Source organism: Pteropus medius, unplaced genomic scaffold (assembly GCF_902729225.1).
Source record: "Pteropus medius unplaced genomic scaffold, Ma_sr-lr_union100, whole genome shotgun sequence".
In the NCBI taxonomy this organism is placed as follows: domain Eukaryota; kingdom Metazoa; phylum Chordata; class Mammalia; order Chiroptera; family Pteropodidae; genus Pteropus; species Pteropus medius.
This window is the reverse complement of record NW_024349799.1, coordinates 5,488,572-5,501,908: the sequence shown is the minus strand read 5'-3', so window position 1 is coordinate 5,501,908 and position 13,337 is coordinate 5,488,572. Positions and strand designations below refer to the sequence as shown.

The 13,337-nt window shown below is 39.0% G+C and overlaps 1 protein-coding gene across 8 annotated transcripts in view; it reads right to left on the bottom strand.

Annotated features, from left to right (window-relative positions):
- Positions 1–6,758: 6,758 nt before the first annotated feature.
- Positions 6,759–13,337, bottom strand: part of VMP1 (vacuole membrane protein 1) — a 106,023-nt gene continuing 99,444 nt past the window's right edge. For 7 of the 8 annotated variants that reach the window (XM_039885815.1, XM_039885817.1, XM_039885816.1 and 4 more), the window contains 2 exons: positions 10,084–10,186; positions 6,759–9,164 (listed from right to left, as the gene is read on the bottom strand). In XM_039885815.1, coding sequence (XP_039741749.1) covers positions 9,136–9,164; positions 10,084–10,186 — 132 coding nt within the window. In that variant the 3' untranslated portion in view covers positions 6,759–9,135. Of the gene's footprint in view, positions 10,187–13,337 lie in introns of all 8 variants that reach the window. The other variant, XM_039885814.1, reaches the window with a different exon arrangement.

Sequence of the window (13,337 nt, the reverse complement as noted above, 5' to 3'; positions counted from 1 at the left end):
GATGAAATACGTGTTAACAGGCTTCTGCTTTTCTTATTACCAGGACTGGAATTTGTGTTCAGTGCAGGTTCCGGGGGCTGAAGCAGCAGAACTCTGGTAATTGATTTACCTGCAATGTCCCCTTCTCAGGGTGGCAGCCCAAAGTCTCATCCAGTCACTGCAGCTCAAGTCCAGCATCACCAAGTGAGGTGAAGTATTCTCCATCAGGTCTAGATGTGGCCCCTCATGGCCCAGCATCCTATTAAAATTCTTTGGAGAAGTCCCAAGATCACTTGGCTGGCAGATTCGTTGTTTGGAGAGCCCTCTTTCTCATTCATAGCCATCTTCTTTTATTTTCACATGGCTGCGCCCCCTGTACCCTTTATGTGCTGTAGTAGCCAAGGCAGACAGAAATGACTATTAAATGTTATGAAAAACACAGATTTGTCTATAGGGTAATGTTTAATTTTGTTAGTAAGGACAGGGCTGAAGCAGTCTAACTCTGACCTGAGATATAGATAGATCAGAGACATGCCTAGTGATCCCGCCTGCCTGTTTTGCCCTAACTGCCAAGCCCTTAAGACCAAGAAGAATGAGAGGCTCAGAGAATTTTTGAGGACTGAAAGGATACACACTACGATTCCGTAGCAATTTCTTTGGGGGAGTGTCTTTCTCAAGGAATTTTCTTCTTCTTTAGATTATGCATTTCTTTTGCTTGCATTTTTTTAAAACAAAGCCTTAAAAACCCAATTCAAAGATAAAATAAATGAAATCAGAAGGCAAGTAACAAGGGGTGGAAGTAGTAAGCAACATATCATTGTTCTATAAAGTATCACTTAAATAGGATGTAGGAACTACAGGGTGCTTGCAGGTTTGCTCAGGGGCAGAGGAGGAAGGGAGAAATCAGACTAACTTTGTGGTCCTATTGTCTCAACATGCTCTTCTAATTAATATAAGAGTCTGGGAGCAGCCTAAAAAGAAGTGTATACAGTAGGAGAGCTTTTGTGTATGGAAGAACTTTTTACTTCCACTTTGCAGAGACCAGGGTTATCTTTTAAGCTCAGACAGATTCTTTACGTTTGAAGAAAATGCAGAACATCTGAAAATTTCTTTGATCTCTACATTTTTCTAAAAGCACTATTTTTCAGCTTCCTTTTTTTTTTCCTTCTGAAATTGTGCGAAGCACTCTCACCCACATGCTTTTATCACACGGGTATCTCATTATGTCTGATTCCCTCAGAAAGCCAGGAATAGTGACACCCCAATTCTCCCAGGCTTTGAAAACTGTGGACCCACCTGAGAGTGGAATACTCATTTGATTACTACACAAGTAAATCTTTTTTTTTTTTCTGAACTCTGGTTCTCCTGGTGAGTGGTATAATTGTGGTCATATGTCATTTATTCTGAACTATCCAGCCAACTTCAATAACCCATTTACTGAAACATGTAAACAACCCCAGCACCAAAGCAGCCAAATGGAAAGCCGCCCTGACCACATGCTCTAGAAGGTGTAATAAAACTGTGATTCTGCCTTTTGGCTTGGCAAGGGTAGTTGGGAGGATGCCCTCGTACTTCTTGAGAATACTTATGACATCTGGGTTCTAGGTGGCTGCCACTGCTGTCTAGGCTAACACTACTGGAATCTTGGACTCTAATAGAAATATACAGGAAATCACATTGCCAAACTTTTCTCCTTATAAAGACAATCTATCCAGGAATTACCATCCTCCCAGTTCTCATTGGGAGGAGCCACTGGTTAAGTAAGCAGGATACAACTGGAGAGAGGAATTTTAAAGCAGTTTCCTGTGGCCCCGAGATCCAGTCACAGTGCCATCTCTTCAAGAACAGTGCTGCCTAACGAGTTAAGGCTTCGATGATCACTTATGGGAGAGTATAGAAGACATATACTCTAACTCTAAAGAATTCCCTGGAGAAGTCCAGTTACTTCTCTGACAGGGAGAAGTTACAGAATTGCCTAATGGATAGCACCTTATCTAAGAGTAAGGAAACCTAAGATACAGGCCCAAAGTAAGCCCCACTATTCTATCATTCAGTATCTTCCCCGGAATGTTCAAAACAGAATAATGTCTCCCTCCCTCAATCTTGCTCCTCCTCCCATACTCCTGGCTTGGTGACCGACCAGTATTGTCGTCTTCTTGGTGCTCTCTGGCTCCTTCTTCACCTACATTCCACTTCCTTTGCTCCAGCTTTGCCTACTATCTTGGATTCTACTTTGGCAGCACCTCCTGCCTGCGTCTGAATTTCCACTGTTGCTTCACCTAGACTATTGCAATATTCATTCAGCAAATACTCAGTGAGCCCACCAGTGCTCAAAGGCCGTGCGTTTAGCTCCGGGCATACAAACCAGAGCACAGTAGTGCTTATGGGGGCTTATGTTTTAGTGGAAGAAACAGAGCAAAAACAAGACAATAGACAAACCAGTTATGAATTATGTAGGTACTTTAAAGGAAACAGAACAGGCTAAGACAAAGACGAAAGGATCAGGTAGATGACTCGTCGGTCTCTTCTTTTCTACCACCCCACACATCGCTCCCATTTTGTGCTTTCCTGGTTTTTCTCATAGGGCTTTCTCTGATGGAACACTTTCTCTCCACCCTTACCTGGCAATTCAAATGCCACATCCTCATGAAAACTTTTTTGATCCTTCCTACTCAGCCATCCTCTTCCTCTCAATTCATTTCTTATGTCATTCATTGCACTCTGCATAGTTATCTGCATATATGTATCATACCCCCAAGAAGACTATAAGCTCCAGGAGGACAATCATTTTTCAACAACTTTGTCTCTTCGTCACAGTACCTTAAACTGGTAGACATTTAAAAAATGAATAAAAAAATATTTTTCCCCCATTGTGGCTAATACCACTACTGGCCCTCTTTCATAGGGTCGTTATGAAGCTCAAATAAAATTCGAATTGTGAAAGTGCTTCGAAAAAGAAAAAAGGTCAGTACAAACAGAAATTGCTTTGTAATCATCATTAAAGCAAGCATCGCTCTGGGAACCTGCCCACACAGGATGGCCAAGTACGGAGCTGGCTTTTCCAGCCCTTGGTAGATGGGAGCACAAAGGCTGCTCAGGTATTTAAATAGCAAAACATTTTAGGCTGTGGCCTTGATGGTTTGTTGTCTCCTTTCCCCATTACCTACTTGTGATCACAAGACTAAACCAGTATGCAGAAGCTTGGACTTTTGCACTGTACTTTTCTGCAGAACTGAGTGGCTAAGAGCCAGAATGCCTCGGTTTGAATTCTAACTCTACTACTTCCTTGCTTCCTCCAGCAAATTATTGAACCTCTCTGCTTTCATTTCCTCATGGGGTTGTTTGTAAGGATTTAATGATTAAATACAACACACATAAAACAACATTGAAAACGATGCCTGGTTCAAAGCAAGCAAGCAATCATTATCAAAGTTATAGGAGTCCACTGTGCTTCCTGGTACAGGGCATCAGAGGCGGTTCCTAGGAGCTAATCATGATTGCTGGTGTGTGTGGTTGTGAACAAATACACCACAGAGTGGGCATGGGAGTGGGAAAGTGTTGCTGCAATGGGCAGAATAGACCAGAGGTGTTTGAAATGCCTCAAGAGTGTGGCCGAGTAACTTGAGTTTAGGTAGAGAAAGTTTGGCTGCCATAAGAGGCTCAAGGCTGTCATTCAAGTGAAAGTGTCTATCAAGTGGCTGTGAGGTGCACTAAAAAAATGAAACAGAGAAAGGCCTCCTCTCATTTTCGGCTTTCATCTTTTTAAGTAATGAAAAGAGGTTGGGAACATGGTTCTCGGGTGATGTGGTGCACTGGGCTTCGGCACTACTGCCAAGAGGAGTAAACCTAAGTTACTCTTTGTTTCCAACACATCCCGAGTGAGAAGCCAGGTGAGACAACAGTGATCTGAGCAGTCATTCCCTATCATTCTCTACCTCCGGGGAAAGATGGAACTATCCCTTTTCAAATCCCAAACTGCATCACTCCATGAAAACATTTTTTCTCCCATAGGAAACAGACTGGGACACAATTAAGCAATGCTGTCCTACTGGGTCAAAAGTAGCCTGAAGGTAAAAGTTGCTCATGCTCTGTTCCCCAAAGATAGATGACAACAAAGGGAAACGCAATGTTTGGCATTTTAGTTGGGGGAGAGAAAAGTGGCCTACACAGGACTCCTTGAATAAACAAGGCTTTTCCTCAAAGGGCTTTGGGTGGAAGGCCATCAAAGCAAGTGGTAGATGCTCCTCCCAGGAAAATCTCATAGGAAGGCTGTCTGTTGGCTAAGATAGGTGGCTCAGGGGTTCCTCTTAGTCAGATGCCCAGAATAAGCCACAGCCTTCCTGTCGAGAATTCTGAAATGTGGTCTCCAATGCAAATAAAGACTACATTGTAGAATCAGTGCTGGAGTGTGTCCAAACCCTTCCTCTGTGTCCTTTGAGTCATTTGGAAATGGTTAACAAATGGGCTGAACACCTGGGCTGATTATTCCTGTAGGGGATTTCCAAACACTCCTTATTGTAAAATCATCTCTTCCCTTCCCAAAGCAATTCAGTTCCAATCTCTCTGAAGTGTGCCTTAAAGATCCCAAAATGTCTAACTCTATGATTCTAGGCTTCCTAAGTTAGAACAGTAACTGCTGCTGACACAAAGAAACAAGGAGCCAAGCAACTTTGTGCTTTTTAAAGTTTGTTTTGAATTAAGAGGAACAGATGTCCAATGTTTCAAAAAGCCACACATTTGTGGATTTGGCTGACAAACCCTCTAAGCGGCATTTCATTTCTGTTCCCATAGAGTCAGCCAGCCACTTACAACTGACTCACTCTTTGGGCCACAGTTTGGGTCAGTCTCCCAACTACAGAATTAGAATCCCAGATCTCAAATGAATCCAGGGTGTTTGGGTGGAGAGCGGGGGCCATCTAAAACAATTTTTTTTTCCTTTTAATTTAGTAGTATCAACACCCACACAGCAAACTGCAAGGCCAGTAGGTCAAAGAGAATGAGCAAACAGTTGGCACCTGCCTATCTCAGCGCCACGCAATTCTAAAGGCAATGAGTAAGCAGCTGTCCAGAACAGGTTTTTGTTACAATCCTGCTTATGAGTACTGTTTAAATATGCAAATACAGGTTATTTGCTGCAATTCAAGGCCTCACCCCCAAGGCAAACGCATTACCTCAGGTGAACTCTTGGCCTTGCTGGGAAAGGAAATACAGGAACCCAGGCCCCTGATTACCAGACACAAATGACTCAACTGCTTCTAGAATTTTAAAGTACACTATGTGCTTTCTTTTCTTGTTGTCTTTGAGAATAAAGGAACAAAACACTTCAGATGGCAGTTTGGTGCATTTCATTTACCATGTTTTGTGGAGCTTTGATCAATGTTAGAGATGGAATGTTACTTGGCTTTCAAAACTGGCTATTAAACTTCTGCTTAGGTTGTTTTAAGTTCTTGTGAGCACATTAATAACTATGAATAAAATAAACCATTTTTGTTTCTCTAACAGGAATGAGACTTGCAGGTCTAGAGGAAGATCTGGTATGCCACCAAATCACTTTCTCAAAAAAAAAAAACCCCAAAAAACACAACTGTTTAAAACCTATTTATACCCAGCAAATCTCACTAGGTATTTTGGATGGGAGTTTCTAACAAGGAATTAAAAGCTGAGTCTCCTTTTTTTCCCTCTATCTTACAGATTTTTTAGTATTAACTGTCTTATAAAATGTCAACATAAGGTGGGAAGGTTAGAAGTTATTTTCAATTATTTCATAGGAAATTTTGTGTATCTGTGCCTTGTATCTTAACTAGGCTAGCTGGGGGCTTATTTTTAGATTTAAAAAAGTTTTGGTCTTATTAAATCAAGTCATTAGTTCATTAATTTCTGCTCTTTAATTTGTATCTTGGATTTGACTTAAGATACCATCTACTCCAAAATATGGGTGTATATGCTGAAGTTAAAAACATCTGTTTTTGGAGTGTATGCAACGTTGTAAAATTCTTGCACATGCATCAAATGCTCTATCTTTGATGAATTAGAAATCTGGAATATACGAACGTGCATGGCAATATTTTACATTTTATCTGATTTAATCTTTAGGATGATCTGGCTTATCTATATCTGTATCTGTTTTTATAGATGAAATGTAGTTCGAATTAAAAACTTTCTGAAGGTCATTTCGTGTTAGGGGTAGAAATCATTAACACATCGAGGCAAGTGGGTTTTAGAACATATTTAAGGGCTTTTTGATGCTAAAAGGCTGGGAACTTCCACCTCCACATATGGGTCAGTCAAAACACAACTCACCCCAGAGTACAAGAGGGCAATCAATTCTTTAGCTTAATGCATTATCTGTACTCACTGAATCAGTGTTGAGTGACTAGTGGTAGACAGCCTCATGTTGTCCTAAAATAATATAGTATAGGGCACCCTGGGAACATGAACTGAACTTGTTTGTAGAGGAGCATTTGTTACTACATACACTGAGTTAACTTGTGTGCTTCAGAAGCCTCACTCCAGCACTGTCCTTTTCTGGATTTTTAGAGAATGGATACAGTGGCTATTATCCCAATGAAAGTAAAAATCTTCCAAGCCCCACACTCCAGATTAAGTACAGACACAATACAAAACTGTGCCTGTTTCCACAAGATGTCGTTTTAAAGGACCGCTCCATACAGTACCTAAGTGTAGGGACTGCTGATGTATTGCACTGGATTTACTCCTTGACAATTATTGAGACATGACAAAACATTGCAAATATTTAAGGCACAAAATGAGTCTTAAAGTAGAGATGGAATCAGAATTCCCAGGTCCTTTTTTTATTTGCAGTAATATCAAGGTATCCATTTACAAAGTTTTTGGTCTCCTATCAGCTGGAATTAACTCGGGATATCTTTGGGATCATGTAGTTGTTTGCGTCCACTTTTGGTGGACACAAGAAAGGAACAAATCAACCACGGGAACACAAGAGTAGCATACTACTCCAGCTGGAATCCAACAGGATCACCTGAGCATGCCACACTTAGTGGAGGAAAGGAGGAGAAAAAGGAAGAGAGCTGCTCTTCATTTGTTTTCAAAGCAAATTCATTTGAAAGAGCAAACAAACCAATCATTAAGTTAATCACTTAGAGCTTCAGCCTAAGACACATCGTTTTTTCTTTTTCTAACACCTTACCCTGAAATAAATTTACCAATAAATCCCAAAGATTTAGTACAAATAGTACAATTCATATTTGCTTTCCTCTTTCTTTAGACAAACACCAAATAAAATGCAGGTGAAGATGAAACACAACTGGAAGATTAGAAATTTACACTAATCCTAAAGAATCTAAAAAATTATGTTGTTAATTGAAGCTATCTAAAACAAAGCATTTGGGTACTGTTTTTCAAGTAAGATAACAGTCATACTGCTACAAAGTCCCTGGGTGAAGGAGAAAAAACCTTTTCAAAACCCGCAAGGCAGGTTGCTTACACTTTATTTATTTAGCTGTGGTGATGCAGACTATCCCAATTTTCCATAAAATCATCTTGATATTGCTGCAATACCATGGCATAAGAGATTCAAAGTGCCACTAGACATAAGGACCAAAGTTTCTGATCATAAACCATGACTGAGGGTAATGTTTGAATGGGAACATTTGATATGGATGGTCAGATGAAAGATACCAAAATGTCAGACAGCCCATCGACTGCTGTTGCCATGAGATTCAACAGTCAACATCAGTCTGATAAGCTACCCGACAAGGTGGTACAGCCATGGAGATGTCACGACGGTAGGCAAAACAAGCAGACATTCAGGCAGGATTTGATAAATCAGGCATTTCTGGCCTGCTGAGATTTAAACCCCATTCTATTCTTAACATAATGTCAGTACCAATTTTCCTAAGGGAAAAAAGTGAAATTGTTTATTTTCCTCCCAAGCAAAAACAAAATGACCAAGTTAAACCAGAAATATCCCAAAAGAAAAATCACATAACAAAATACTTACTGAAAAAGGCAAGAAAATTAGGTTATTTTAAAAAAGAAATTTGTTAAAAACGAGTACATGCTGAGCTAAAATTAACATATGAAGTTGTGGTTTTTTTTTAAATGAGTTATTTCTCTCTCCAGTGTTCTTTGATTTATATACTACCAACTGTTTTCACAAACCAACTGTTTTCGCCTCACTACAGCAATCCCTAAGGTGTCATTTCAGCAGTGTGTAGCTAGCTGTCCAATTCCAGCCTAACACAAAATGTCCTGGTGGTGGCTCTTTTCATGCAAAGAAATGAAGGCTTAAGAAATTATGGATTTGGCAAGGATGCCTGCCAATCAGTTAGTAGAAGCTAAAAGGAAGTGAAAAATCAAAACGCTCAAGAAAACAAACACAATTTTGGAATGATCAAAGAGGTCTTTATAAAGTTTTTTATGACTTCATTCTAAATATACAGAATAAAAAATGGTGTCAGTTCATTTGTGAGACACCAACCAGTTTTTCCTTATACTGTCTCAAAATTTAAAGATCAATTTCCCAAGAGGGTGTGCAATGCATCATAAAATGGCCTTTTTTTTGTAGGTGGGAAAGGAAGGGTTGGGCACGATGGCATCTTAAATTTTATCATGATAGACATGCAAGGCTATCCAATCTAGTATAATTTATATACATTTTGATGACTCAAAAACAAAGCAGTCATTTTTGACAAGCCTAAAAAGCTTGACATATTTAACATATTTAGGAACTTTTTTTTATGGTGTCCGGAATTCTTTAATTGTACCACGTGGGCCTTTTGAAAGTAAAACAGAAGGCCAGTTACTCTTAAGTTTGCTGCTGAACATCACATTCCACCCTAATAAAACACAACTTGAATTAAATTGAGGGTGGATACCTTACCTTAACACACAAAGGAAACGAATGTCAGTGCAAAATATGGACTAAACTGCTTTCAGGGGGGAAAAAAAAATTAAAGTGATACAGGATGGAAAAGGGAATTTTCCTTCCTGGTTTCGAGTCCTCCCAATTAAGGCAGAACCCATCTATTATAATTTCTTCTGTTAAAAACATTTCCTGCTTATTTAGTTTTCTCCTCTGAGTTCAACCGCTGCTGGATTCTTTTGGCATAACTTTGTGCCATGGAGTTAATGATGGACAGGATGAAGTAACACACCATTACAACGACCAACTTCTCAAACACCCAGGACAACCAGTTTTCTCCCTGCAAGAATAAATGCAGAACAATCAATGAGAAACGCTTCATCAATTCAGTAGTAAAAAGGGGATCATCTACGTTTTAAGGAAAATAATGATAACTTTGAGCTTGTAACCTATAAAGCCTGAACAATTAAAGATGAAGTCTTGTGTCTCCAGCTACTCTGAAATATATATTCAAGACCTTTTTACATCTAGTTATTAACATTTCACTTTGTCGGTTATAAAGTCAATATTGATTTATGTAGTTTAGAATAAAGTCTTTGATTAAAGTCTCCACATAGACACTGTATAGGGTAGTTACATATTCTTGTTCCAATATTGGGGCAGCTTTTAAAAGATAAGTTATTTCTGAAAGCATACTTGGTCAACTGAGGGCAGCAAAGGACCACATAGAGTATAAGGCCATCAAAAAAAAAGTAATCCAACTATGTTCCCCTCATGTTTCCCATTTCAGGTCATTTCCCTTTGTCACAGAACTATTTACAGGAAAAGCAGGCTGAGTTTAATTTAAAGTTTTTATGTTCAGCTATATTAAAGCCTTGGTTTATTAAAAAATGATTATTTCCGACCTCTGAAAAGTAGTGCAAAAAAAAAAAAAAAAAAGGAGCTATTTAAGTGACTTCAGTAAGTCCAATACTTTGTTACGCTATAAACTTTAACTTTTAAAGCCACTCAGGAAGTATACTTGCTTATTAATAAGTCATTTAATATCGAGGCATTAACTTATTCTATGTAACAGATCTATTACTTTCCATTAGCTCATTTAGCCAAATTTCCCAGTAAACAGCCTCAACTTTTGTTAGGGAAAGCTGACAAACAGACCTCACTCTATTTGCCTAAAAATGCCAGTGAGTGCTGTGACTACAGTTTCAGCCTCAAGCGGTGGGGGTGAGGAAGAGAAGAAAACGGGAGTAAAGTCTCACCTGCGGTGTGCCCGTTTCGCTTTTGTGGTGAAGCTTCTGCCGCTGGGCTTCCAGGTATTCCTGGAATGGCTTCTGCAGAGATGGACCTATGCCGGGGACAGCACTGGAGGCCCGGTACAATAACCCAAGGAACGAGATACATTTGGGAAGAAAAGAAGGAATAATGTTAATGAAAAATCCACTTACCGTCTGGAATCAAAAAGCAGGGATGGAAAGAGGAAAAGACTAAAACTATCAGCAGAGCTGACACAATCTTGTGAACTCTTTTTAGAGGACAAAAATTCATCCTTTAACAACCCCTTAAAGGAGAAAACGCTCTCCCACCAACATGTTTGGGAGAAAGTAGGAGCTGAGCTTTCTCCTAGCATTAGAGTTCCTCTTCAGAGAGAAGCGAACTTAGCTGATGCTGCACACTGATGTGGTACAAAGAATAAAATGAATGACTTCTGAGAAGTCCCACATTTATCACCACCAGTTCCTGTAAGAACTGGTTTGAACCGATTAATAAGGAAATGACTTATGCTTGTGTCATCCCTAGTTGAAAAAGAAACTGCCCGCCCTCTCTCTGACTTGTCCCATCTTCTCAGAGGGGGCGGTACTTTCTCAATCTAAGTCCTTATTAGGACAATCTGTGCGTCATCCTTTTCCAAAAAGAATGCATTAGCAAATTTGGGAGGCACCTCCCACTAGTCAGAAGTCAGTGATTAACAAAGGAACAAAGAAGGAACTATGAACCTTGAATCACTTCGTGGTTTATGGTAGATGGTTCGCACAGAAACTACAGTACATTACTAAACAACTTGTTCTGAGATGACTGAGATGGTGATCTCTGATAAGTTTATGTACTCGGAGCTCCCTCTCACCCAGAATAAGTGGAGGCAGTGCTATTAAACCATTTTGGCGACTGCAGCTACCAACTCCCTTTTAAAAATGCTTGAGGTGTTTTTTTTTAAATGGTAACTTGGGGCAACTTAGAAAACCAAACATATGTATTTTCTGAACACTGTATTTCCTCATCTGTCACAATAGGGCTAAAAGGTAAACGAGCCCAATCTCTTTCCTGGGGCCAGCAAAAGGTATTTCAACATATGCCTAATGCTCTCCCTTTTAAGTAACTATTAACTTCACATCCTTGTATCTAGAAAAATTCAGTTGCTGCTTTCTGTAATAAAAAGCAAAGTAGTAGAGGAAGAGAATTTTTGCTACTGTATTTATCGGAAGCTAACAAATACAAAACTCCTGGCTGACACTTTTCTTTAATCATTTTAATTATCAATCACCAAACACTTAATGGAGTCTTTGTTTTGTGTTCAACACTGTAATTGGTACTATGGGGAAAAAAAAAACTGCAAGAAATAGGACATCCCCCCAGGGGACTTAAAATCATGGGGATTCAAAACACACACACACACACACACACAGCACATCGAACTGCTTTGTGAACAAAAGAATTTTCAAATCAATACCAATTTTTTTTCGTACAGAAGATATACTCCAAAGGAACTGGAGGGAGAAAGGAGAGGTCAGTGTGGGGTGAAGCTGTCCTTTAATGATTACTGCAGGATATGTAAAAAGCCTTGAATAGACATATGTAGTAGAGGCAGTGGCTGGAAGGGCGAAAGTCTCTTAACAGATAGTCTCAGTCTCTCTCTCTCTCTCTCTGACTTTTAAGTGGCCTTACATTAGTGAGGTAAACCAGAAGAGGAGTGTCTGAGCTATGTTGCTGTTCATCAGTTCTGACTGACTGCAAAGGGAGAAATAACTTTCTTTAGAAGATTTTCCTGATGTAGTTCCTTATGTAATGCAGGAGGGAATGCGAATAGCTCATCCATTTACACTTGAAACAAACCACGAATATAAAAAAAAAAAAATTCCAGTAAAATACATACACAAAAAGACTAGACCGAAGACTGCAGATTTATAAGAACTTTCCTTCAGAAGCCGATTCATTCACACTTAATGCCCTAGGCCCTTATTTTAAACTCTCAAGGAGAGCCATAGGACAAGCCACTATTTATTTTTTGAAGGTTAAAAAAAAACCTTTTATTTAGAAAGGCTGAAATGACTGTATGATAATTTGAACAGCTAGGTTGTACAAGAAATGACTTGAAAATTTCCTTTTTTGATGTCCTCCAGGAGCTGGATACCACTGAATGTGTTTTGTTCTTTCTTCAGTCCTCTAACTTCACACTGGAGTTGAGCAGAAATGCTTACAGTTTCACTCAAATCATTCCTGGGCTCCAGGGGCAAGTCATTCTTTAAAAATTAAGAACCAAGACCCAATGCTTGGAAGTTTCTACTTTTCTGTTGTTGAGAGGAATGAGGGTGGGACTGACAATAATCATTCTAGATGCTCTTCAAAATAATTTGAAAAGATACAAACGATTCGCCTTGTAAATTCATTTTAGCTGATAGAGAATATGTCATTATATAATTACATGATATGCAACTTGCAAAAAATCATCTTGGGCTAATGCTGAGATGAACTTTTCAAGGTGCTATGGTGTTACATGCTTTGGAGAGTTTTTGGTGGTGGGGTGGGAGATGCAGTTTATTACAAAAGACTAGGAAAACAGTTGAAAATAGAGAGCTTAAGAGTTTTTATAGAACATATTAATCAAAATCATCATGAACAAATGCCATATGATCTGAATAAATTTTAAAAAGTTAACATTTAAAATCTGGGTCTTAAGTGTTATATAAATAATTACTTGTCAGATCCTCTTAATCTGTTTTATATATTTATCAAAACTTTAGTTTTATCTCTCTCTACAAACAATGGCTTAGGCCACAGATGGCCCAGCTTATTATAAAAGCACATATACTAGAGCTTTCTTAATTAACACTAAAGCTATTTTAGCAATAGACTAGATAAAAATGAAAATTATAGCTGTCACTATTAACACGCATTTAAGACAAACAATAATATCAGCCCGCAGCCTCATCTCTAAGTTATTTCAGCAGACAAAATAAGAGTCCGGTCTGACATTTAAGATTAATTTAAGGTACATATATGGAGGAGTTGGGGTGGGGGAAAGGACTAACTTGCATCACAGTTCAGTGGCTTTTTATAGTTGGCTTAGGAAATAACTTAAATGCCATTCTCTGAAAGCCGTTAAATTCAGAGTATCCTGTGCACCTGGCTAAGAATGCTCATCTCAACCCACAGTGAGTGGGTAAAGTCCTGCATCTGCCATTAGGTGCTGATTAAATTCAAAGTATTACAGTTTTGTGATATAGAAGAATAAAAAGTA